This window comes from Tursiops truncatus, chromosome 2 (genome assembly GCF_011762595.2).
Source record: "Tursiops truncatus isolate mTurTru1 chromosome 2, mTurTru1.mat.Y, whole genome shotgun sequence".
In the NCBI taxonomy this organism is placed as follows: Eukaryota; Metazoa; Chordata; class Mammalia; order Artiodactyla; family Delphinidae; genus Tursiops; species Tursiops truncatus.
Window position 1 is genome coordinate 76,322,680 of NC_047035.1, and position 26,913 is coordinate 76,349,592.

At 36.1% G+C, this 26,913-nt stretch overlaps 1 protein-coding gene across 6 annotated transcripts in view; it reads left to right on the forward strand.

Annotated features, from left to right (window-relative positions):
- The window catches only part of KATNBL1 (katanin regulatory subunit B1 like 1), a 63,058-nt gene that overhangs the window by 27,777 nt on the left and 8,368 nt on the right, over positions 1-26,913 (forward strand). For all 6 annotated transcript variants that reach the window (XM_019935224.3, XM_073800706.1, XM_019935223.3 and 3 more), the window contains 3 exons: positions 23,388-23,518; positions 24,455-24,495; positions 25,937-26,216. In XM_019935224.3, the coding sequence (XP_019790783.1) occupies positions 23,402-23,518; positions 24,455-24,495; positions 25,937-26,216 (438 nt within the window). In that variant the 5' untranslated portion in view covers positions 23,388-23,401. The remainder of the gene's footprint in view (positions 1-23,387; positions 23,519-24,454; positions 24,496-25,936; positions 26,217-26,913) is intronic.

Here is a 26,913-nt window from a genome sequence, read left to right on the forward strand (position 1 = left end):
TATAAGCTTTGCTCACTGAAGTAGTCTAGTATCTTATCTAGTTCTTTTTTTTCTTCTTATTTTTTTAAAATTATATTTTGGCCATGCCTCGCGGTATGTGGAATCTTAATTCCCCAGCCAGGGATCGAACTTACGCTCCCTGCAGCGGAAGCACGGGGTCTTAACCACTGGACCACCAGGGAAGTTCCTCTTATCTAGTTCTTATAACATGTAAAATTTTAATCATGTAGACAAATAGAGAGGATGGTATCATGAACATCCCAATTACCCAGCTTCAACAGTTACCAACATTTCTTGTTTTATTGATTTTCCCTTTATCTGTGCAAATCTTGTACATCATCTCTTGTACATCATCTGTATGATGTATGTATCTCTGAAAGACTCTCTTAAAAAAAAGACATCACAATACCATTCAACTAGAAATAATTAATAATAATTTCTTACTCTCATACACTGCTGTTGGGAATGTAAAATGGTACAGCTTTTAAAAGATTGGCAATTTTCTTAAAAAGTTAAACATAACACCTTCCCTATGACCTAGCCATTCCATTCTTTAGGTGTTTACCCAAGACAAATGAAAGTATCTGTTCATACTAAAACTTGTACATGATTATTCATAGCAGTTTTATTAGTAATAACCAAAACTGGAAACAACCCAGGGATCCATCAGCAGGTGAATAGATAAACAAATTGTGGTACATCCATACAATAGAACACTGTATTGCTCTGCAATAAAAAGGCATGGACTATTGATACATGTAACAGCGTGGATGATTCTCAAAATAATTATGTTGAGTGAAAGAAACCATCTCCCTCCAAAAAAAGAGAGTATATACTGTATGATTCCATTTATATAAATTCTAGAAAATGCAAAGTAGTCTGTAGTGACAGAAAGCAGATGAAGTGGTTGAGGAGAAATTAAAAAGGGGCACAGGAAATTTCTGGAGATGATGGGTAGGGTCACTATTGATTGTGTTAATGGTTTAATGGGTGTATATATATACATACACATACTTTAATTGTTTGCAGTTTTATTATATGTTAGTTATACTTTAGAGTTACAAACAAAAATTATCCTTAATATCACATATCCAGTTGATAGTCAAGTTTCCCTGATTCTAACACATCTTAACAGGTTTTTTTTTCACTAGGACACATACTATATTCAGTTGATACAGCCTTTTTTGATATGTAGGTTCCTCCTCTTCTTTTTTTTTTTCCTTGCAAAGTATTTGTTGAGGAAACTGAGTTTTTTGTCCCAAAGAATTTCTGTATTCTGGATTTTTTATAATTACATCCTCATGGTAGTGCTTAGCAGATTCCTCTCTGTCTAGTGTATTTCTTTTAAACTGGTAGTTGGTAACAGGTAGTTGAGGCTTGATTATGTTCAGGTTAGATTTTTTGACAAGCATACTTAATAGTAGTGTTGTGTAGTATTTCCTATTGTATGTATCACATCATCACGAGGCATATAATGTCTGGTTGTCTCCTTCTTTGTAATGCTAAAGTTGGTTAGTGATTTAGATGTTGTCAGCCTGATCTATCCGTTATAAAGTTCCCCATCAGCTTCTGTATCTTTTTTTGCTTTCTATTCATGCTCAAATTGAACAACCATTTCTGGAGAAGAACTGAAAATATGGAAACAAGGAAAGCTTTAGATTCTGATTTTTTGAGTACATAAGAGTTTTAATTTTTTTTACTATGGTTGCTTAATAGGAGCTTTCCTTCATTTCATTTTCACAATTTCCTGTTTATCTTCAGGACTCAGATCTAGTGTAACCTGAGATACATTTCTGGGTATTCCACTACCCCTCAAATTAGATGTACTGCTAATGCTTTTTTAGCAACGTGTACTGTTTCTCTTGTATAACATTTATTGTTTTATATTTATTGGCTTTCTTTCCCACCAGGCTATGAGCTTCTTGAGAAATAAGGCATACACTTATTAAACTCTTGACACATAGTAGATGCTCAGTAAATGCATGCTGAATTAAATACATATGCTTTCTTTCCTTTAATCATCTAAAAAAATGAACCTTAAAATACTAGTATACTTTGATTTGTGATGATATTCATATGCTCACTGTTGCCTTATTGATTTTGTCTGGATGATTTGTCCATTGATGTAAGTAGGGTGTTAAAGTCCCCTACTATTATTATATTATTGTCAATTTCTCCCTTTATGTCTATTAATACTTGCTTTATATATTTACATGCTCCTATGTCTGCAAGTTTTTCTTATTCTTTTGGAGTAAGGCAGTAGTAAAACATCTTCACTTTTACGGATCAGTAAAATGAGGCTCTGATGTTCATGTAGTTGGTTAAGTGGGAAAGCTGAGAATTTGAACATGGGTCTGTTTGACTTAATCTTTTAGCTACACTAGCCTTTTAAGATTGGATGAGTCTCTAATTTTTCACCCAAATAATGAGTTGTGATTCCTACTGCATAGTGAGCAGAAAGATTTCTAGAGAGCTGAGTGAGACAGGAGGAGCCTTGAGGCCTTTGCAGAGTAAGCTTTTAACTCCCACTAGCCTCCAAGTGAGAGTACTCACCTCCCATTATCGCTCAGGGAGGGCACCGAGGGTATCTTGTGTCCTCAGGGCTGGACACAGCCCATATGGATTAGTAGAATAAAGAGAAAACCAGAAGGGGAGGCTTTAGTAATCATCTTTCAAAACAGATATATATATTCCAAATGCCTTGAGGAAGGTTTCTGGAACCTCTAGGCCTGAAGCGTGGATCTCAATATCTTGGAGAAAAAAGAATGGATGTGGGCCCCGAGCCATATTTCTCAGTTCCATCAAGTGAGTTCTGGGTGTACAAGGAGGCTAGTGAAAAGCTATTAATGACATGTGCTCTGCACTCCAGTTTTTTAAAGTCAGGTTATTGAGGTATTATTTACGTGGGCTTCAACATATGCACAGTTGTATAGTAACTACCGCAGTCAGGATATAGAACATGTCCTTCATCACAAAAAGTGCCCTCTTTTTCCTTTAGAGTCAACATCTTCTCCCAGACTCTGGCAAGAAACTGATATTTTTGTTTCCCTATAATTTTGCCTTTTCTAGAATGTCATAAAAACGAGGTATAGTATGTAACCTTTTGAATCTGGCTTCTCTCATTTAGCATAATATGTTTGAAACTTATTTGTGTTATCATGTTTTTCAATAATTTGTTCCCTTTTTTTGCTGAGTAGTTGATGCAGAAAATCAATCTAGGGAAGTAAACATTTTAACTGGGGCAGGTTGGGGGTGACAGTGCATCCCAATTTGCTTGGGGTAAACCTGGTTTATGTCTGTTGACCCAGAGTAATTTTTAATAGTATTTCCTTTTACTCTCAAATATGTCCTAGTTTGGATGATAAATTATATGGCTGTTGTAAACTGAGTGACAAGATATGTTCATAGTTCATTGCTCTATAGTGTTGTCAGTTTTGCCTTCCAAAATACCAGAGTTGTATATATTTATATTTCATATAAATATTTTGAATGGTAACTTGCATGTAATCTTATTTTGATCTTCACAAGTCTCATTTTGCATTTGAGAAAACTGATTCAGAATAGAATAAATGATTTGCCAAAAATCATGAGATTAAAAGTGATAAAACCTGCATTGTCTATCTACACATTTACCCTTAATATCTCATATTACTTGAGAGACAGTATAGTGTATTGGTTAAGAGTGGAGGCAATGGTGACAGAATGCCTGGGTTCCAGTCCTGACTCTTACCGCTTTTTTGCTGTCTGACCTTAGGCAAATTATGTAATCTTTCTGTGCCTTAATTTCCTCGTCTATAGAAAGGGCATAATATGATATAACTACAATGCCTATGGCTAGCATGTGGTAAGCTTTTGATAAAGGCTGCTGTTATTTTCAATGATATTACCGTTCTTTCATTAACACCATTGCAATAGAACCTCCCTCCCTCAACAAAAAACCTCCCTTTCCCCCATATAAAAAAATAGTACGGAATGTTTTGCTCAACTTCCTTTATAATTAAAAAAAATTATTAATCTCTGATAGCATGGTACCTGATTATGGCGGTCTTCGATATTTAGATAACTATTGATAGTTTAGTCTTGATGTAGTAAATCAATTCCACAAACTCTGTTCCTTGGTACATCTGCATCTTTCAAATTTTATATGTATTGGTCAAAATTTTTTAAATTTTTTTAAAGTAGGATGGTGGCTAAGTTTGGGAATCAGAGTTAAATAAAATTATGCAGGCTCCTCAGAGCCTTTTTAATGTATTTAATTTCCAAGAAGCAGATTTAACATCTAGCATATCTAAACTTATGTGAACAGAGTAAAACATCGATTAAAATCTATGTGGCTACTCTAAACATAATTTGGGAAATTCTGTAGTAAACAGGAGGGACCTTTTAGCGATTTGGGGGTTTTGCCATCAATACCATAGCTTGCAAAGGTTGATTTATAGGAACCAGGAAGAGACTGGAGGCAGGAAAATCAAATAATTCATATAGTAATTAGGCTTGAAGTGATAGGGCTATCATTTTGACACTGGGAAAGGAAAGGTCCAAATGGGTCCGTGAAATATTTTGAAGAAAGATTCAAGAAGACTTAGTGATTGATTGGAAGGAAGGAGAGGGGAGTCAAAATAACTCCTAGGTTTCTAGTCTGAGAGAAATTTGATGGCAGTAATTTAAAATTTGGTAGCTAGGAGGGGCAGCTAGTTGTCCTGATGTAGGAAGAGATTGAAGAGGTTTGTTCTAGATGTGTTGACTTTGACCTAGCAGTGGCAGATCAAGAAGTCAGATGCATAGAAGTTAGAGGAGAGTCAGGGACTACAGAAATAACTGAAGCTATGAAAGCATATTTTTCCAATTTTAGTGTAGCGAGAAGAGAGTTGTTGAAGGAAAAGGAACCAAAAAGGAGAAACGGAACAAGGAGAGTCAAGATAGTGCTGTGTCCTGTGATCAGAAAGATTGAGGGTGGGAAAGATGAAGGGATGAAAAAGCTAAATGGTGATGAAGAATGAGCAAAGTCTGTAGAGTTATCGTGGCTGACCTAAGTGGGCATCATCAATGCTCCAAAAGGCTCCCTTATAGCTTCAAGTAACTTTGAAGGTGCAACTTTTTCAGATAAGAGGGCAGAGTAAAAACAAGGTTATAAAGGGTTAAAGAGAAAATGGAAACTAAAAAGCACTCATTGTAGAAATTTGGCAGGAAAGAGAAGTAGAGAAAGAGTATAGAAGTTGAGAGGGGAAACCTGAGCAAGTTTGAAAGCAGAAGGAGAGGAATCAGTTCAAAGGGAGACATTGAAGATATAAAAGTGTGTGCGGGAGCTAAGTCCCAAGTGAGGTGAGAAGGTGAGAATTGAGAAAGTTAGATGGAGTTGCCCTAATTTTGGAAAAGTTAAAATAAATTCTTCCCTAGAAATGTTACCTCTATGTGGTGGCATTTACACCTTTCTCACTTTTTTACTATAGGTAGTTATATAATTTAGCTGCCTTTTGTAAGATGGTGACTTCATTAAGTTAGAATAGTATTCATATTATGAAAATAGTTCATGTTCATTGTAGAAAATAGAGAAATGTGTAAATGAAGGAAAAAACCTACCTATAATTCCACCAGCAATAAATAACTTCTGCTAATTATTATTTTTTTTGTGTGTGGTACGCGGGCCCCTCTCACTGTTGTGACCTCTCCCGTTGCGGAGCACATGCTCCGTTCGCACAGGCTCAGCGGCCATGGCTCACAGGCCCAGCCGCTCCGCGGCATGTGGGATCCTCCCAGACCGGGGCACGAACCCGTGTCCCCTGCATTGGCAGGTGGACTCTCAACCACTGCGCCACCAGGGAAGCCCGATAGCGCTCTTGAATGGATTGATTATATATATACATACAGCTTTTGAAACACCAGAATTATACTGTACATTCAATTTTCTGTCCTGCTTTTTATAATACTGTTATTTTTTGAACTTTCTTCCACGTCACAAGACATTCTTTGAAAATAGTGTTTTTAATATTCCATTGTAAGCACTGATCCCATTTGAGTCAGCTTTGGCATTCTCAATTTCTTTTTTTATCACCCTGTTTTTTAACTTGATCCAAATTCCATTATTCATCTTAAGTGCTAGATAGCAAAGCATTTATTGAGAGGCTGGTAGCTGAATTTTGGAGGAAAGAATCAGTATCCCCAGGCCCTAAAGATTGCCCCAGAAAATCTCATCTTTACCTTCTGTTTTTCTCCCCTGCACTGAAATTCTTGAGAGAAAAAGTCCACGTTCATCCTTCCCTTTCATTTTTTGTGGGGCAGCTGTGTCATGGGGAAACTTAAGATTTGTCCTTAAGCCCTATAAATTCCCTGATGGGCGCTAGAAAAGAAAAAGTTACCCTTATAGGACGAGGGAAGGTTGGAAAGTAGGGCTCCCTTATAGTTTACGTTCATTTGTCCCTGTCTTGTCATCTCCTCAGAAAAATTAGCACTCTCATCTTATTTGACTTTTTTGGCTATTCAGGATTGAAAATGTTCACTTTATTGTAGTTGGGAATGAATTGGATTCAATTAATGAAAACAGAGATGTGGTAGAATGGCATAGATTCTGTGCCGTACACTCTGTCACTAACCTAGTTAGTGTCTTTGGGCAAGTTACTTGATCTCTCAGGGTGAAAAAATTAGGCTGAAGCTTTAAATTCGAAAACCTCTTTTTTTACTTATATATTTTATTACTCTGCCATAGTGGTCAGTTTTCAGCCTCAAGACTCTTAGGGAATACAGTTCACGCCCTTTGTGATAGTGAGAGTTGACTCTATGGTGGTGATTGGAAGAGAATCACTTATACCAGGAATACTAATTATTCAATATTATAATTCTTTGTATAACCATGCTTTGCTTTCCAAGGCAAGGAATGAAATTGCCTAGTGAAATTGTAGAGTTAAATACAGTGCAAATAATTGATGTACTGTAGTATATTGATGTAAAAAGAAAGCTTAAGTTAATTTGATCTTGAGCTGTAACTTACTAGAGACAAAAGTCCAGACATGTTTCATTTCTGTATGATGAGCTTTTCTCATTGTCGTGAGTAGATAGGGAGTATCTATCTAAGTAACACTTAGAACTATTTAATCTTTTGATTTGGTAGCCATTGTAATAGATTATGTCAATAGATCCCTTTTCACCTTTCTAGTAGGAGATAAGTATTATATAAAGGGAATTCATCCCTCCAACTCCTTCTACATGCCACTATTCTTCTACCTTCTCAAGAAAATACCCATAAGCTATCACTTTAATGTCTTGATTTAAGAAAATATGCACTATATCCAAATTCAGAATAGTTATCAGTTAGTACTTTTTTCTCTTCTCAATATCTCCTAGCCCTTGCTTTTATTCTCTTAACGCCTTGTTTTCTTTTATTCTTTTTTCATTAAAAGATTTGTCCTTTCCAGTTTCTGTAATCACTGCCTTCAACCACTCTTAATCCCACTGCAGATTATTCTCTTTGTGTGTATTATCAAGTGGCACTTAGAAAACACCTAGAAGCCTCAATAATTGCTTTAAACCATTTGAATAGCTCTATCTTATGCTCTTGGGGAAAAGGATGTTATTGCCCAAGAAAGGTGCTACCAAATGCATAAGACATAAAGCAAAATGGAATTTGTAGTGTAAAAAATCCTTTGTAATGAGACTTTAACTATTAGAACTTTGATAATTTCCTTCTCTTTTTTAAGGCTTTACTCAAGTATAATTTACATACCATAAAATTCACCTTTTTAAAATGTACAATTCACTGTTTATAAGTATATACAGAATTGTGCCGTTATCAACCCAAATCTAATTTTAGAACATCTCCATCGCCCACCATAGAGCCTTGTGCCCATTGGTAGTTATTCCCACTCCCAACCCAGCCGTAGGCAACCACTAATCTACTTTCTGTCTTTATAGATTTTACTTGTATGGGCATTTCATATAAATGGAATCACATAATATGTGGTCTTTTGTGTTTGCCTTATTTCACTTAGCCCAACGTTCATGCATATTGTAACATGTATTAGTACTTCATACCTTTTTGTTACTGAGCAATGTTCCAGACAGATATACTACATTTTGTTTATTCATCCACTAGTTGATAAACATTTGAGTCCTTTCCGCTTTTTGGCTATTCTGAATAATGTTGTATGAACATTTGCATACACATCTTTGTGTAGATGTAAACTCTCATTTCTCATGAGTAAATACGTAGGAGTGGAATTGCCGGGTCATATGGTAAGTCTATATTTAACATTTTAAGAAACTGCCCAGCTGTACCGTTTTATATTTCCCATGGTAACGTGTGGGAGTGCCAGTTTCTCCACATCCTTCTCCACACTTGTCACTGTCTGTCATTTTTGTTGTAGCCATACTGGTGGTTGTGAAGTAATATCTCATTGTCATTTGACTTGCATCTTTCTAATGATGTTAAATCCTTCGCTCTTAAAAAAATGCAACCTTGTTCTTTAATAAACTATTTTAGGGAGTTCCCTGGTGGTCTAGTGATTAGGATTCTAGGCTTTCACTGCCATGGTCCAGGTTCATCCCCTGGTTGGGGAAAGTGAGATCCCACAAGCTGTGCAGCACAACCAAAAAAAAAAAAAAAAAACTGTTTTAGCCTATGAATAGATGAATATTTTTCCCATATGAAAGGGGGACAGCCTATCAATAAATAAATGCTATCTTCTAGAGGAAAAAATATTCAAATCTACAGACTTAATACATATATACATACACACGTTTGTGTGTAATAAACAGGGTTAAATCTGTGGATAAAGGATTCTGGTAGTCTGCTATGAAAAAGTTAGGCTAAAGACTAAAGGTGAAAGTTGTTTCAATTAATTATCATTTTTACATAGTATAGAATGGAGATTTTACTAATTCATTCAGTATATACACATAGAGTACTTTCTATGTGTCAGGCAGTGTTTTAAGCCCAGGGAATATAGCAGTGAACCAGCAGGCAAGATCCCACTCCTCATGGAGCTTACATTTTAGTGGAGAAGACGTATGATAAACAGACAAATAATATATGTCTAGTAGTGTAAATGTTATGAAGAAAAATAGGATAGGGTGAGAAGATAGAAGTGAAAGTAGGTGCTATTTGAGAGGAGAGGTCAGAGAAAGCACTCTGAGGAGGGCATATTGGAGCAAGAACCTAAAAATGTTGTAAGGAAGAAAGCCATAAGAATATATGAGGGGAAAGCATTCCTCAGATACAGAGTAGCAAACACACAGAGCCTTCCTTGAGATGAGAAATTTTGTAATCCATCATCCGCTGATCAGGCAAATTTAGGCCTCAGTAGACATAAAACAGCTTTGGTACATTAGACCAAGTTACTTACCTTCCCAAAACTTTATTTTTTTTAAAAAATATGAGGATTGTAATTTCTGCATCAGAGATTGTGCTGATGATTAAATGAGGTAACTCAATATAAAGCAGCCACAGTTCTATGATATAATGATAGTAACTGTTATTTTCTTGGAAATTGTTGTTATTGTCACACTACCCATTTTAAGCTTTCAAAATTAGTTTTCCAACTACTATTCTGTAGTAAATTTTTTTGTTTAAAAATTTTTAGGATCTTAAACCAGATGCTACCGTCTTAGAAATGTCATAGTCTTAATGAAACAGGACTATTCCTCCCAGCTTACAACTATTATGCTTTCAATTATCATTCTACTATATTTATTTATTTTAAAAATATGAATGACATTGAGAACTCTCTCTTTCAATTACTTTAATTTCCTAAGGTTTGTTTGTGATAGAGACAACTCCAGGTTTATTGATGAGTTGGATTCCAAAAAGTTGACTTTTTATTGGTTGTTTAGTAATCAGATTACATCTTTGACAGAAACAAAGGCCTACTCTAATAGGTGATTAGTTTCCAAGCTTAGGCCTTAATAGCCTGTTTAGAGCTGATCCAGTAGTACTATTAATTGGATTTCTATGGGAAAATGTAACTTGAATCCAACTCAGGATGCTAAAAATACTTTCTTTAATTTAACATCTTCGTATAAGAAAAAGATGGAGGGAGGCACCTTGTAATAAATGCCTGTTGTATATAGTGGATTTAAATTTATTCTTTGGATACCTATACTGGTAAATAACCAAGTTATTCCCACCTTGTAACCTTGTACAATATTGAGATATTTGGTATTTTTCCTTAAGCTCTCAGTTCCTCCTACCTGAATCCAGTCCGTTATCAAAAGTCCAATTTAAGCCTTGCTTCTTCCCAAGCCTTTCCTGATCATGGTGGTTTTCAGAAATACGCTCTATCCCTCTTTGAACTCATGTAGAACTTAATTTTCTATAAGTTTAGTCTGTATATTATGTGAGGTATACAGCCTGGTAGAATTAGATAACTATCATGTGATTATGTCATGTGTCTCTAATAGAGTAAGTTTCTTAAGGGCAAGAATATCATCTTTGTTTTCCTTTCATCATTTTGCTTCATTGACTCAATTATTTGTTTTAAATACTATATTGACTGTTCAAAACTTGTAAGCAGAACTTTATTTTCCCATAAATCCAGACACCGTTCTTAATATATTTGTATCAGATTACAAATTAATTCTTTTTTAGTAAGTGGATTTTAGAAATCTCTTCAAAGCAGTGCTCAGTTCTTTGCATACTGTATTTTTTTTAATGTATGCCTAATTCGTATCTCTTAGAATAGAGAAAATGAATTAGCTAGTTCCTCTCATGTATTTTCTTCTAGTCTCTCCAGTTTCATAGAGACTTAAAGCAGTTCGACATTTATCTTCATCTTTTTGACTGTGTATCTTGCTCATTTTTACTCTGTTGAGAGGGAAAAGTTTTGACTACCATTGCAATTTCCCTAGATACCTAGTTTGAATTCAGAACTTTTTGGTGGGGGAGGGAGTGCTAAAGTAAATGGTAATGTATTTTTAATTTCAAATTGCACTTGCTCATCGATGATATATAGGAATGTGATTGACTTGTATTTTAACCTTGTATTCTGCATCCTTGGTGTGATCACTTACTAGTTCCAAAAGGTTTTGGGGTTTTTTTGTTTGTTTTGGTCTGTTCTTTCAGAGTTTCTACATAGATGATCATAGCATCTGTGAACAAAGTTTTTTTCCCCCTTTCCAATCTATATATCTTTTCTTTCCGTTTCTTATTGCATTAGCTAGAACTTCCAATATGATATTGAAAAGCCGTGATGAGAGGGGACACACTTGCCTTGTGCCTAATCTTAGCAGGAAAACTTTGAGTTTCTCACCATTAAGAGTGATGTTAGCTGTAGGTTTTTTGTAGGTGCTCTTTATCAAGTTGAGGAAGTTTCCCTCTATTATTATTATTTCCCCCCCGGTACGCGGGCGTCTCAGTGCTGTGGCCTCTCCCGTTGCGGAGCACAGGCTCCGGTCGCGTAGGCTCAGCGGCCATGGCTCACGGACCCAGCCGCTCTGCGGCATGTGGGATCTTCCCAGACCGGGGCACGAACCCGTGTCCCCTGCATGGGCAGGCGGACTCTCAACCACTGCACCACCAGGGAAGCCCTCCTCTATTATTATTTTAATGAGAGTATTTATCATGAATGGGTGTTGAGTTTTGTCAAATACTTTTATGGCATCAATTGATATGATCATATGACTTTTCTTCTTTAGCTTGTTAATATCATGGGTTACATGGATTGATTTTCAAATATTGAACAAGCGTGTCCCTGGGACAAATGCCACTTGATTGTGGTGTATAATTCTTTTTTGTATTGTGAATTCCATTAGCTGATATTTTGTTAAGAGTTTTTATTTACAGCCTTGAGAGATATTGGTTTGTAGTTTTCCCTTTTTTGTGCTTTTTTGTCATATTTTTGCATCAGGATAATACATATTAGCTTCATAAATTGAATCGGGAAGTCTTCCTTGCTCTTCTGTTTTCTTGAAAAGGTTGTGTAGAATTGGTGTTCAGTCTTAAACATTTGGTTGAATTTTCCATTAAAATCATCCAGGCTTGGAGATTTCTAGTTGGGGAGTTTTAAAATTATGAATTGTTTCCTTAATAATTACAGGGCTATTCAAGTTGCTTACTTCATATTGAGTGAGTTGTGGTGTTTCTTGAGGAATTGGCCTACTTCTTTTAACTTGTCAAATTTATGTTTGTAGAGTTGGTTGTGGTATTTTCTTATCCTTTCAATGTCTGTAGCATCTATAGTGATATCTCCTTTTCATTCCTGGTATTGGTAATTTGTTTTTTTTCCTTTGTCAGTGTCCCTGGAGGTTTGAAAATTTTTTTGACCTTTCAATGAACTAGTTCTTTGTCTTGTTAATTTTTTCTGTTGTCTTTCTGTTTTCGGTTTTATTGATTTCTATTATTTATTATTTCCTTCCTCTGCTTGCTTTGGGTTTATTTTGCTCTTCTTTTTCTAGGTTCTTGATGTGGAAGCTTAGGTTATTGATTTGAGACTTTTCCTTTTTATGCATTTTAGTGCTAAAAATTTCCCTGAGCACAGTTTTAGCTGTGTTCCACAAATTTTAATATGTTAAATTTCCATTTTCATTTTGCACAGTGTATTTTATTGATTTCCCTTGAGACTTCCTCTTTAACCCATGAACTTTTTAGAAGTGCACTGTTTGGTTACTAGGCGTTTGGAGATTTTCCTGTTATTTTTCTTTTATTGATTTTTAGTTTGATTTCATTGTAGTTGGAGAACATGCTCTATATGATTTCGCTTATTTTTTTTTATTTTTTTAAGCAGAGGTCTTCTTAGAAGCCCATATGATTTAAATTTATTTATTTATTTATTTATGACTGTGTTGGGTCTTCGTTTCTGTGCGAGGGCTTTCTCTAGTTGTGGCAAGCAGGGGCCCCTCTTCATCGCGGTGCGCGGGCCTCTCACTATCGCGGCCTCTCTTGTTGCAGAGCACAGGCTCCAGACGCGCAGGCTCAGTAGTTGTGGCTCACGGGCCCAGTTGCTCCGCGGCATGTGGGATCTTCCCAGACCAGGGCTCAAACCCGTGTCCCCTGCATTGGCAGGCAGATTCTCAACCACTGTGCCACCAGGGAAGCCCTATTTTTTATTTTATTTTATTTTTTTTGGCATCTTGGAGTTTGATGTGTTTATATATATTTTTATTGAAGTATAGTTGATTTATAATATTGTGTTAGTTTCAGGTGTACAGCAAAGTGTTTCCATTATACATACATATATATCAATTTTTTTTTCAGATTGTTTTCCCTTACAGGTTATTACAAAATACTGAGTATAGTTCCCTGTGCTATACAGTAGGTCCTTGTTGGTTATCCGTTTTATATATAGTAATATGTATATATTAATCTCAAACTCCTAATTTATCCCTTCCCCCACTTCCCCCTTTGGTAACCATAAGTCTTTTATGTCTATAGGTCTATTTCTGTTTTGTATATAAGTTCATTTGTATCTTTTTTTTTTAGATTCCACATATAAGTGATATCATGTGATATTTGTCTTTGTCTGACTTACTTCACTTAGTATGATAATTTCTAGGTCCATCCATGTTGCTGCAAATGGCATTGTTTCATTCTTTTTTACGGCTGAGTAATATTCCATTGAATAAATATCCCACATCTTCTTTATCCATTCCTCTGTCAATGAACATTTAGGTTGCTTCCATGTCTTGGTTATTGTAAATAGTGCTGCAATGAACATTGGGATGCATGTACCTTTTCAAATTGTAGTTTTCTCTAGATACATGCCCAGGAGTGGGATTGCAGGATCATATGATAACACTATTTTTAGTGTTTTAAGAAACCTCCATACTGTTCTAGATAGTGTCTGCACCAATTTACATTCCCACCAACAGTATCAGAGGGTTCCCTTTTCTCCACACCCTCTCCAGCATTTATTATTTGTAGACTTTTTGATGATGGCCATTCTGACTGGTGTGAGGTGATACCTCATTGTAGTTTTGATTTGCATTTCTCTAATAATTACCAATACTGAGCATCATTTCAATTATTTCAAATTGTTGTGGTTTGTTTTATAGCCTAAGATATAGCCTATCTTGGTATATGTTCTGTGGCATTTGAAAATAATTATTCTGCTGTTGTTGGTGGAGTGTTCTATAAATATTGATTTGATCCTATTGGTTGATGATGTTATAACTTTGCTGCATTTCTGTCTATTTGTCCTATCAGATGTTGAGAGGGGTTATTGAAGTCTCCAAGATTATTGTGGATTTGTCTGTTTCTCCTTTCAGCCATGTCAGGTTTTTTTTAATAATTAAACTTTATTGAGCTCTAATTCACATACCATACTTCACCCACTTAAAGTATATAATTCAATGACCTTTAGTATATTCACAGAGTTCTGCAGCCATCATAATCAATTTTAGAGCATTTTCATCACCTCCCGAAAGAAACCCCATACCCATTATAGCACTGCTGGACAACCACTAATTGACTTTCTGTCTCTAAAGATATGCTTATTCTGAACATTTCATATAAATAGAATCATACAGTATGTGATCTTTCATTTCTGGCTTCTTTTCTTTCACTTAACATAGTGTTTTGAGGTGCATCTATGATTGACCATATATCAGGACAAAAATTCATTTTTATGGCTGGATGATATTCCATTGTATGGATTTTATTTATTTACCACATTTTATCCATTCATCAGTTGATGGATGTTCGGATAGTTTCCAATTTTTAGCTCTTACGAATAATGCTGCTGCTATGAACATTTGTGTACAAGTCTTTGTGACAAGTTTTATTTCTTTTGGATGTATATGGTCATATGGTAACTCTTTTTAAACTTTTGAGGAGCTGCCAAACTGTTCTCCAAGGTGACTGGATCCTCTTACATTCTCACCAACAGTATGGTGTTATCTGGGCTTTTGCATTAATATTCATCAGTAAAATTGGTCCATGGTTTTATTGTGCAATCTTTATTATATTTTAATAACACTGGTATACTGGCTTCTTAAAAGAATTTGGAAGCTTTTCTTATCTTTGGAACCACTCTAAGTTACTACCATAGTGCTACATTACACTAATTTTTACCCCCTTATTTTAGAAGTTATGATGAAATTGTATGAATTTGGATTTAGAATACTCTTTAGCCATATGTATAGACTTTAGTTCCAGGTACCAAATGTCTGTATTTTCAAAAGGGGAATTTAAAGAGGGTGCCACTCCAGAGAAGTAATAGTGGACCCAAAGACAGAACTGATTAAGAACATTCCCCACTGGATCACCAAGGGAAAGCAGCAACATCACAGATGAACCAAAACAGTATTTCATTCATATGTATTCCTTCAAACAGATTATCTGACCAACCTTGTTGATTTTATCCTGAAATAAAATTAATTTACATTCTAGTCTAGGAATAAGGCTAGGAGAAAGGTGAGGGAGAAATAAAATTAGATCTCAATGAAATTTTTACCCCAGAAGATCTGTAAGATTGATCAACTACATACAGTTGAGAGTTGACTGTAGGTGAGATCCTATCCTTTCTTTGTAAGTACATTATGTATATAAAATAAACAAGAGAATACGGTGGATGGAACTGGCTTTAATGAATGGAAATCTGGACAACTTTAAAACAATGAGCACTACAGTATTTAATGAGAAACTTTCAGAGAGAACTCTAATTCAGTAGTTCCCAGGTGAGGTCTTCAGACCAGCAGCATGAGCATCACCCAAATGCCTGTTAGAAATGCAGAGTCTCAGGCCCCACTTCAGTCTTTCAGGGGATGGGGCCCAACCATCTGTATCATAGGGAGGTCCACAAATGATTCCGATGCTAAAGTTTGAGAACTGCTGCTCCAGCTTATCACTTCTATGTTTCTAGGCTGACTTTAAAGCTGGTCCCATCCTCTGGCTCCATGTTTTTACCTGTAGTTTAGCCGAAATAAACTTATTTCAGAGTCCAAAAGGAAGACATTTGCCTAATTTTAGGAGCCCCTGTGTTGGTGACCGGAATATTCTATACTGGTTAAGGAGGACTGGTAAACAGTTTTGAGACCTTGGAATGTAAGGTACTAATGAATTATTTTACTAATTATGTTTTCCATTTCAAATATCTCTGATTCTATGATTATGTAAGCTGATTAACTTACATAGTAGCAAAACAAAGTGACAATAAAAAAATTATGCTAATTTAATAGCAAATTACAACTATGTGCCTTTTGATATGAAATCATAAAATTAATTATTCTTGGTGTTTTCATTTACCTTTCTTCTTTTTTCTTTATTTTTCAAACTTATAAACTTGCAAGCATAGTGCATTTTAACAGAGGAATTTTGCTATTTCTTGCCAATTTCAAATTATAACTTCCAGCCTTGTCAGTTTTTGCTTCATGTATTTTTCACCTGTGTTGTTTGGTGTGTACATATTTAAGATTGCTATGTTTTCTTGATGGTTTGACCCTTTTATTTTTATTTTTTTTATAAATTTTATTTATTTATTTTTGGCTGCATTGGGTCTTCGTCACTGCCCATGGGCTTTCTCTAGTTGTGGTGAGCAGGGGCTACTCTTTGTTGCAGCACGTGGGCTTCTCATTGCCGTAGCTTCTCTTGTTGTGGAGCACAGTCTCTACGTGTGCAGGCTTCAGTAGTTGTGGCACGAGGGCTCAGTAGTTGTGGCTCGTGGGCTCTAGAGTGTAGGCTTAGTAGTTGTGGCGCAGGGGCTTAGTTGCTCTGCGGCATGTGGGATCTTCCCAGACCAGGGCTCAAACCCGTGTCCCCTGCATTGGCAGGTGGATTCTTAACCACTGTGCCACCAGGGAAGTCCTGGCTCTTTTAAATTAATATTTGCATGATACATCTTTTTCTTCCTTTTACTACTTTCTTTTTTCTCCTGTGATGAGAACTTTTAAAGATCTATTAGGATCTTTCTTCTATGTTCTACTTTCCTTTATCATTATATTTGAAATGAATTTCTTATAGACAGAATATTGTTAGGTCATGTTTCTTAATGTACTCTGCCAATCTCTGTTTTTTAACTGATATGTTTAGAGCATTCATATATAATGTAATTATTGATATGTTTCTGCCATTTTATTTTTTGTTTATGTTCTCTCCATTTTTTTGTTTCTTTTTTCTTGCCTTCCTATGAGTTATTTGTACACATTTTAAACATTACATCTCAATTTATCTATAGTAGTTTTTACTATGTTTCTTAATAAAACAGTAGCAATAGCTTCTAGCAATGGTTCTAGGTATTATGTTACACATCTATAATTTATCACAGTCTACTGATGGCATCATTTTACAAGTTTGAGTAAAGTGTGGAAACTTTACCTCCCTTTATATATCCCTTTGCCCTTCCGCACTTACAACATAGTTGTCTTAAACATTCTTCTACATATACTTTGAACCACATCAGATAGTGTTATAATTTTTGCTTCAAACATAATTTACCTTATAGTTTTCTTTTTGTCTCCTTGATGTTCTAATATTCCTTCTTTAATTTCCTTTTATTTGAGAATGTCTTGGTTTCTCCTTCATTCCTGAAGGATATTTCCTCCACATAGGAGATTCTGGGCTGACAGTTCTTTTCTTTTGTCACTTGAAACATGTACCACTGCCTTGTGACTCCCTCAGTTCTCTCCATCTCCTCTCTAATGAGCCCCAGGTATTATAACTCAATTTCATTTATGTGATGACTTCTCCCTTCAGTCTGTTATCCCGCACCAATTGTTGTCATGTACTCCTGGTGCACAGCCATCATCCTGGGATCTTTGTTCATAACCATCATGAGAATTCCCTTCTCATTTCTCTTGTTGGCTCTCCATTTCTTGTATTTCTCATTTTTATTATTTCTCAGATTGCTGCATGAAGAATTTTTTTTGGAACTTTGAATTTCTGAAGATTTTTTTTCCTACACTTGCACTCAGGTGGTGACTAGTCTGGATATAAAATTTCAAGTTTCCTAAGAATTTTGAAGGCATTGTTCTATGCCTTTATCATTTGTATGTGACTTAGTTTGGATTTTAGGGGGAGTTTGTTTATTTGTTTATTGTATGTTTTCCCCTTCTCTGGCTTCTCTGGTGCTCTGAAATGTGACAATGTGCCTTGTAGGTCTATTTTCATCTGCAGTGCTGACCCTCAATGTGCCCTTTCAGTTTGGGAATTCATGGCCTTCAACCGTGAACAGTTTTTAATTCTTTGCTTTCTTATTTGTTTTTTTCTGTACTCTTTCTGAAATTGTTTATTTGAATGTTGGTCTCTATAAACCAATCCAGGTTCTTTTAAAAAATCTTTTTACCCTACGTTCTAGGAGATACCCTCAACTTCTTTTCCAACTTCTATTGAGTTTTTCTGCTATCTTATTACATCCTATTTTTAATTTCCAAGAGTCTTTGTCAGCTTGTTTTTTTCTCATTTGTGTTTCATGGATGCAATTTGTTCTTATCTCTAGAGGATTTTTTGAAAGTTGGGTTTATTGAGATGTTTACATGCAAAAAAAAAAAAATCATGCTATTAGAGTTTTGACAGGTAACTACTACCATAATCAAGATATAAAAAGTTCTTTGGGGACTTTGACCATCACTGATGTCAGTATTTTTAGGAGTGTGTGTGTGTGTGTGTGTTTTCCTCTGGGACTGATCAGAGTTCCCAAAGAAGCATCTTCAGTACTCTTTCCCTGGAGTATTTAAGCCTGGCTACAAGCCTCTGTGAGGCATGTGGTAGAAAGAAGGTTAGAGGTCTTAACATTTAGTATGTAAACTTTCACTTGATCGCCCTGTTTAGAATATGTTCCTCTCACCCACATTTGTGCCTGGTGTTTCCCATCCCAAGGACTCTGTTTTAGATTTTCCATACAATAAAACTCCAGTTTTTTACTGAAATGGGGAAGGGGATCTAGGACTCTTAACTGTGTCTTAAATGGACATTCATTCATTGTACTTGTTCTTAAGCCCACCTTTATCCCACTTTTTGAGGTCCTTAGTATTGCCAATTTCTGAACCTTTGGGGGATTCTGCTTTTCACCTTTCCTCACTGATGCTTTAGGATTTTGCTTTCTCAGATCTGCTAAGTCATTTACCACTTATGCTTTGCAGTTTCCAAAATGTTGTTGCCATTGCCTCATCTTCTATTCTTTGCCCTTATGGGGTTTATGCCTTTAAAATCTTCTTTACTGTCATTGTAATAGGGTTTCAGGGAAAGGTAAAAGTAATTGCACGTGTTTAGTCCATTATCTTTAACTAAAAGTCCCCCTTTCTTTCAAAGACAAAACAAACAAACAAAAAAGCTTACCTTGTGCACAGAACCCTTTATGATCTAGCTTCTGCCTATCTCTCCAGCCTCATTTCTCACTCTGCTGCAGCACACCCCCAGCCTAAGCTCTAGTCACATGCATCTACTTAACACATTGCCAGGCAAATCATGTTGCTTCATGCCTTTCAGTTCTACACATGCTATTTTCTCAATGTGCTATTTGCCCTAGAAGACTTCTCCTCAGTGGAGATTTGCTGACTTGCATGGGTGCCCCTCTGTCAGAGTGCTTATTGTATTACTGCAATTATGTATTTACTTTTTTAAAAGTCTCATCCTAGAGGTTTAGTAACCTGGGGGCACAAGTGGATGGGCTGTCCCTGAATTAGCTGCAAGAAATCGTAAAATACCCTGAAATTGATTGCAGAATTTCCTGTGTTCTTGTATATTTTTGGAAAATTCTCTAAGACAGACTTTTTTTTTTTTTTTACTAAGAATGTGTATCAGAAAAACCTGTGGGGAGGGGCAGGGAGGGAGAGGGAGGGAGAGGGATGGACTGGGAGTTTGGTGTTGGTAGATACAAACTATTACATTTAGAATGGATAAACCACAAGGTCCTAATGTGTAGCACAGGGAACTATACTCAATATCCTGTGATAAACCATAATGGAAAAGAATATTAAAAAAGAATGTCTCTATGTGTGTAACTGAGTCAGTTTGCTGCACAGCAGAGATTGCCACCACATGATAAATCAACTGTACTTCAATAAAAAATTTTTTTTAATGATAAAAATACCTGTGGGGCTTTTTAAAAATATAATTGTTTTGGGCTTTTTTCCTGATACCTGCTGAGTTATAGTCTGAAATTAGGGCCCAGAAAGATGTATTTTCAGAAAGCTTCCTAAATGATTCTTTAGAACAGGATCGCTGTCCGTCATCTACATTAACTCCAGGGCCTGGCATATAATGAATGCTCAATAAATGTTTAAAACAAGAATGAGGGAGGGCTTCCCTGGTGGCGCAGTGGTTGAGAGTCCGCCTGCCGATGCAGGGGACACGGGTTCGTGCCCCGGTCTGGGAAGATCCCACATGCCGCAGAGCAGCTGGGCCCGTGAGCCATGGCCGCTGGGCCTGCGCGTCCGGAGCCTGTGCTCCGCAGCTGGAGAGGCCACAACAGTGAGAGGCCCGCGTACCGAAAAAAAAAAAAAAAAGGGAGAAACTTGGTTTTCAGGGCATGACCTGAAGTAAATTTGCTTTGTGAAACCTGAGTGCAAGTGGGAAAGTCACTAACATCCTCTGTTACATAAATGAAGTCACAGCATCTATTTTCTGCCCTTTGGATATAATTGGAGGAGCAAAAGAATGTGGGTTATATTTTTCAAAGATGGAAGAAAGCTAGCTGCACGAATGAAAGAAAAATTTAAAGGTTGGGCATAAAACAAGTCAGATATATATAGTCTGATTTTGGTTCCCCTGGCTGCTTATGGTTGTATACGACCCAGTGATTTGCTTCCAAAAATTTAGGCTTCCGTGCATTTGAATTTCAAGATACCACTACTATTAGACCTGATTTCATAAACTTTAATAATATATGGCTAGTGATATGGAAAATGGGGAGATTGACATGTTGTGTTGGCAAAAAGTACATGCCATATTATTGTAACTGGTTGCAACTTAAGAATGAGAACAGAAAGAACTTTACTGGAATCCCCTGCCTTGTGCTTCCTCTATGTTTAAGGCTTTTAAAAAATGTATAACTTAGAACTACATTCATACCTCAGAGATATTGCAGGTTTGGTTTCAGACCACCTTAATAAAGCAAGTCACACAAATTTTTTGGTTTCCCATTGCATATAAAAGTTATGTTTACACTATACTGTGTGTAGTTTATTAGGTATGCAGTAGCATTATGTTTAAACAAATGTACATACCTTAATTTAAAAATACTTTATTGCTAAAAATTGCTAGCCATCATCTGAGCCTTCAACAAGTCGTAATCTTTTTGCTGATGGAAGGTCTTGCCTCAGTGTCGATGGCTGCTGACTGATCAGGGTGATGGTTGCTGAAGTTGGGGTGGCTATGGCAGTTTCTTAAAATAAGACAGCAGTGAAATTTGCTGCGTCAATTGACTCTTCCTTTCACAAATGATTTCTCTGTAGCATGCAGTGCTGTTTGATAGCACTTTACCCACTGCAGAACTTCTTTCAAAATTGGAGTCAGTCCTCTCAAACCCTGCCGCTGCTTTATCAACTGAGTTTGGCAATATTCTATATAAATTCTTTCCCGTCATTTCAAAAGTTTTCACAGCACCTTCACCAGGAGTGGATTCCATCTCAAGAATCCATCTTCTCTGCTCATCCAGAAAAGGCAGCTCCTCATCTGTTAAAGTTTTATCATGAAACTGCAGCAATTCAGTTACATCTTCCAGCTCCACTTCTAATTCCAGTCCTCTTGCTATTTCTACCACATCTGTAGTTACTTCCTCCACTGAAGTCTTGAACCCCTCAAAGTCATCCATTAGGGTTGGAATCAACTCTTCCAAAATCCTGTTAATGTTGATATTTTGACCTTTTCCCATGAGTCACAAATGTTTGTAATGACATCTAGAATGTTGAATCTGTTCCAGAAGTTTTTCAATTTACTCTGCTATAGCCTTACAAAATATATTTCGTAAATAATAAGACTTGAAAGTCAAAATTACTCCTTGATCCATGGGCTGAAGAATGGATGCTCTGTTAGCAGGCATAAAAACAACATGAATCTCATTGTACATCTTCATCAGAGCTCTTGGGTGACCAGGTGCATTGTGAATGAGCAGTAATATTTTGCAAGGAATATTTTTTTCTGAGCAGTAGGTCTCAACAGTGGGCTTAAAATCTTCAGTAAACCATATTGTAAACACATATGCTTTCATCCAGGCTTTCTTGTTTCATTATAGAGTTCAAGTAGAGTTGATTTATCATAGTTCTTAAGGGCCCTAGGATTTGGGGAATGGTAAGTGATCACTGGCTTCAACTTAAAGTCATCAGCCACATTAGCCCCTAAGAAGAGAGTTAGACTGTCCTTTGAAGCTTTGAAGCCAAGCTTTGACTTCTCTCTTAGCTATGAAAGTCCCAGATGGCATCTTCTTCCAACAGAAGGCCGTTTCATCTCCATTGAAAATCTGTGGTTCAGTGTAGCCACCTTCATTCATTATCTTAGCTAGATCTTCTGGATAACTTGCTACAACTTCTACATCAGCACATGCTGCTTCACTTTGTACTTTTATGTTATAGAAATGGCTTCTTTCCTTAAACCTCATGAGTTAACCTCTTAGCTTCAAACTTTTCTGCAGCTTCCTTACCTCTCTCAACCTTTATTAAAGAGAGTTAGGTCCTTGCTCTGGAATAGGTTTTGGCTTAAGGGAATGTTGTGGCTAGTTTGATCTTCTATCCAGATCACTAAAACTTTCACCATGTCGGCAATGAGGCTTTTTCGCCTTACCATTCATGTGTTCACTGGAATGGCACTTTTAATTTCCTTCAAGAACTTTTCCTTTGCGTTCACAACTTGCCTAACTGGTGCAAGAGGCCTAGATTTCAGCCTTCTCTCTTTTGACATGGCTTCCTCACTACGCTTAATCATTTCTAGCTTTTGACTTAAAAGGAGAGACTTGCCACTGCTCCTTTCACTTGAACACTTAGAGGCCATGGTAGGGTTATTCATTGACCTAATTTCAATATTGTTGTGTCTTAGGGAATAGGGAGATCCGAGGAGAGGGAGAGAGCGGGGAATAGCCAGTCAGTGGAGCAGTCAGAACACACACATTTATCAGTTAAGTTCACCATCTTATGTGGACAAGGTTCATGGTGCTCAAATACAACTACAGTAGTAACATCAAAGATCCCTGATCACAAATCGTTATAACAAATATAATAATGGAGAAGTTTGAAATATTGTGAGAATTACCAAAATGTGACACAGACATGAAGTGAACAAATGCTGTTGGAAAAATGGTGCCAATAGACTTGCTTGATGCAGAGTTGCCACACACTTCCAATTTGTTAAAAAAAAAAACAAAAAAACACAATATCTGTGAAGTGCAATAAAATGAGGTATGCCCACATGTCCTTTGCTTTACTTGTAAGCCTCTTTTATATAGCGTAGAGCTGTTGTATTTTTATGTGTGTTAAGGAAAGGATCAGGCTCGTTTGCTTTTTGTATTTTCCATTTATTATTTTTATTTTTTGTCTAGGTATTTAAGAGATTATGGCATCTGAAACCCACAATGTTAAAAAACGCAACTTTTGTAATAATATTGAAGATCATTTCATTGATGTTCCTAGAAAAAGGGTCTCTAATTTCACTAATAAGAACATGAAGGAGGTAAGTAAGTCCATGGTTTCTAGGAATGGGTAAGACAGTATCTCAGTCTGTTTGGGCTGCTACACAAACAGAATACCATAGACTGTGTGGCTCATAAACAACAGAAATTTATTTCTCACAGTTTTGGAGGCTGAGAAGTCCAAGATCAAGGCCCTAGCAGAGTTGATATCCAGTGAGGGCCCACTTCCTGGTTCATAGATAGCTTTTCTCTACTTCCTCACATGACAGAAGGGGAGAGAGAGAGAATTCGCTGGGCTCTCTGTTATAAGGACACTAATCTTATTCATGGGGTTTTACTTTTATGACCTTATCACCTCCCAAAAGCCTTACTTCCTAATACCATCACTCTGGGGGTTAGGATTTCAACAGAGGAATTTTGGGGAGACACAGTCATTCAGTTTGACACAATTTAAACTGCTAAGTCTATAGATACTTCTGGTTATTAAAGTGTTTAAAAAATGGGAGGTTGACAGTTCTGCTCAATCTGCCAAAATTAAGTAGAATTAATAAAATAATTGAAATCTGTATTCCAAAAGCTCTGAAAACTTTTTGGCGGTATATTGTTTTGATATAGTATAATTTGAATATTTTAATTTAATTTTAGAGGAATCACAGAGATGCTTTTTGTTCACCCATTGCAAGGCTCATTAGCACTGATATAATTTCTTAAAATTCAACTCATTCATTTAGCACTCTGTATATATAATATGTGACTAGTAGCGTGGAAACTAGCCAGATGGGTATGTTGCGTTGTTAAAAATACCTACATACAGTGTTGTTGTAACCAATGATTGAGAGTACAGCATCAGTACAGTAAGAGCTTTAATCTGAAAAATTTAATAGTTCAATTTCAGACTTGTTGACATTAATCACAAAGTTTACATAGCTTTGTTAAGGAACTTAAATATGCTGCAACTATCTACTTTTATTTTTCAGGTTAAGAAATCTCCAAAACAGTTGGCTGCTTACATAACTAGGTAAGAGCTTCTTTAAAGTTTGTGGGAAACAGCAAATATTGAAAACTGGGTAAGAGTGAAAATGGGGGGGGGGAGTATTGTCTTTTAGTATAATAATACTAATTTATTGTCAAACAACTCCTTTGTGCCAGGTACTGTGCTAAATATATCAATATTAGATAGGTGTCATTACCCCAAACAGTTGATGAGTAAAACTAAAGACTGGTGATTTCTTTAGGATTGTACATCCAGAAGGTGGTAAAAACGGCATTTACTGTCAGATCTGCCAAACTCCAAAGGCGCTTTCTACTAAACCACTGGTTCTCAAAGTGTGTGATCTGTGGACCCTGGAGGTCCCAAAGGCCTTTCAATGAGTTTGTGAGGTCAAAACTATCTTCATAACAATACTAAGACATTATTTACCTTCTTCATTTCCACTCTCTTACAAGTGTACAGTAGAGTTTTCCAGCAGCTACATGATATTTGATATCACAATATATGGAATGCAGAAGCAGATATGAGGATCCAGCTGTCTTCTGTTAAACCAGATATTAGAGATTTTGCACAAATGCAAAACAGTGCCATTCTTCTCACTATATTTTTTGTTCGTTTGTTTTGGAAAATAGAGGATTTAAAAAAATATATTCTATGTAGTATGTAATGAGTTTATCTTTTTCTTTTTCTTTTTTTGGCTGTGCTCTGAGGCATGTGGGATCTTAGCCCCGACCAGGGATTGAACCCATGCCCTCAGCAGTGGAAGTGTGGAGTCTTAACCACTAGACCACCAGGAATTCCCCCGAGTTTATCATCTTTAAAATTGATTAACAAATTTTCTGTTTTAGTTTCTGATTCATCAAATATCAGTAGATATTGCCCACATAAAAAAAATTCTTTTGAGACCTCAATAATTTTTAGGAGTGCAAAGCATCCTGAGGTCAAAACATTTGAGAACCATTATACTAAACCATGAGATGTGCTCAGTAGTATTTTATCTTATTCAAACAAATTAACTGTACTTCAGCTTAATCGAAATAAGTGTTCTCTTTTATATTAAAATATATATTCAGACTTGCCTGATTCAAATTAAAATATTCGAACTTGCTCACTTATTCTATCACTTTGTTAGAAAAAGATTAGGTGAATGGAAATTGTTAAAATTTTCATACTCCCTGAATGCCCTGTAGTTCGTTTTAAAAGCATCTAGTTATTATGCTTCTTCATTTTTTTTTTTCCTCTTTTGGTGTAAAGTACCATCCTTTTCATTGTTTTCCAGGTGGTTTATAATTTCCCTTTTATTTTCCTCTTCAATCTAAGAGTTAAGATTTTAAAAAATTATTCTGCTTACTTCTAATTTTAGTGGATTGTGATCACAAAATGTGGCCTACTAAATCTTTCTCTTTAAAAACTTTTAAAGGTTTTCATATGGTTCTTTTTCATTTAAGAAAATCCATTCTTTTTACAGAACAGTTGGACAAGCTGTGAAAAGCCCAGATAAACTACGTAAGGTGATCTATCACAGAAAGAAAGTTCATCATCCTTTTCAAAATCCTTGCTACAGAAAAAAGCAGTCCCCCAACAGCGGGGGCTGTGACATGGCAAATAAAGAGAATGAGCTGGCTTGTGCAGGCCGCCTCCCTGAGCAAGTGCGGCAGGGTAGTCGACCATATCTGGTTAGCCCCAGTGATTCTGGTTCTTCACAGACAGAAAGCCCATCATCAAAATATAGTGGGTTTTTTTCTGAGGTAAGTCATTTATATAAGCTTAACTTTATTCCTGTTTTAATACTGGCTTTTTCCTTTGCGATAGTCTACTAGCAAAATAGTTCACTGCTGATTAAATTCAGACTATTTGAGAGACTGTAACACCCTGAGACAATTTTCTAGATTAATTAAATTTGAATCAGTTGTTTATTCCATTTTTCCAAGTTAATGATATCTGAGATGGAATGAAATGATTAACAAGCTGCTGTAAATATCCAGAATGGAAAGTTGGCCAGTAGAGACTTAAAGAAAAGGAAAAGAAGAAATCTTGCCTAACAAGTGAACCACGAAAGCCAGTTATCCAGGCACATTTTGCTGGGCTCTCAAAATTGCCATTGGAAAGTTTTTTAAGGCAAACCTGCTTAGTTTTGCTGTTCTTCTGGCTCAGGCAAAGTTAGTTGTTTGAACAGGTTCACGGGAACTGTTTTGGATGATAGAAATGTTCTAAAACTGGACTGTGATGATGGTTGCACAACTCCGTAGATTTATTAAAAATCATTGAATTACGTATTTTAAATATGTGTGAGTTTTATGATATGTAAATTATACCTCAGGAAAACCATTTTTTAATGGTTATTTGAAAGAATGGTTTGTTAAAATTTATAAACACGAGTTTACAATAATAATTATTACATGTTTATTGTATATGTTATAGAAAATAAATCCAAAGGAAAAAATT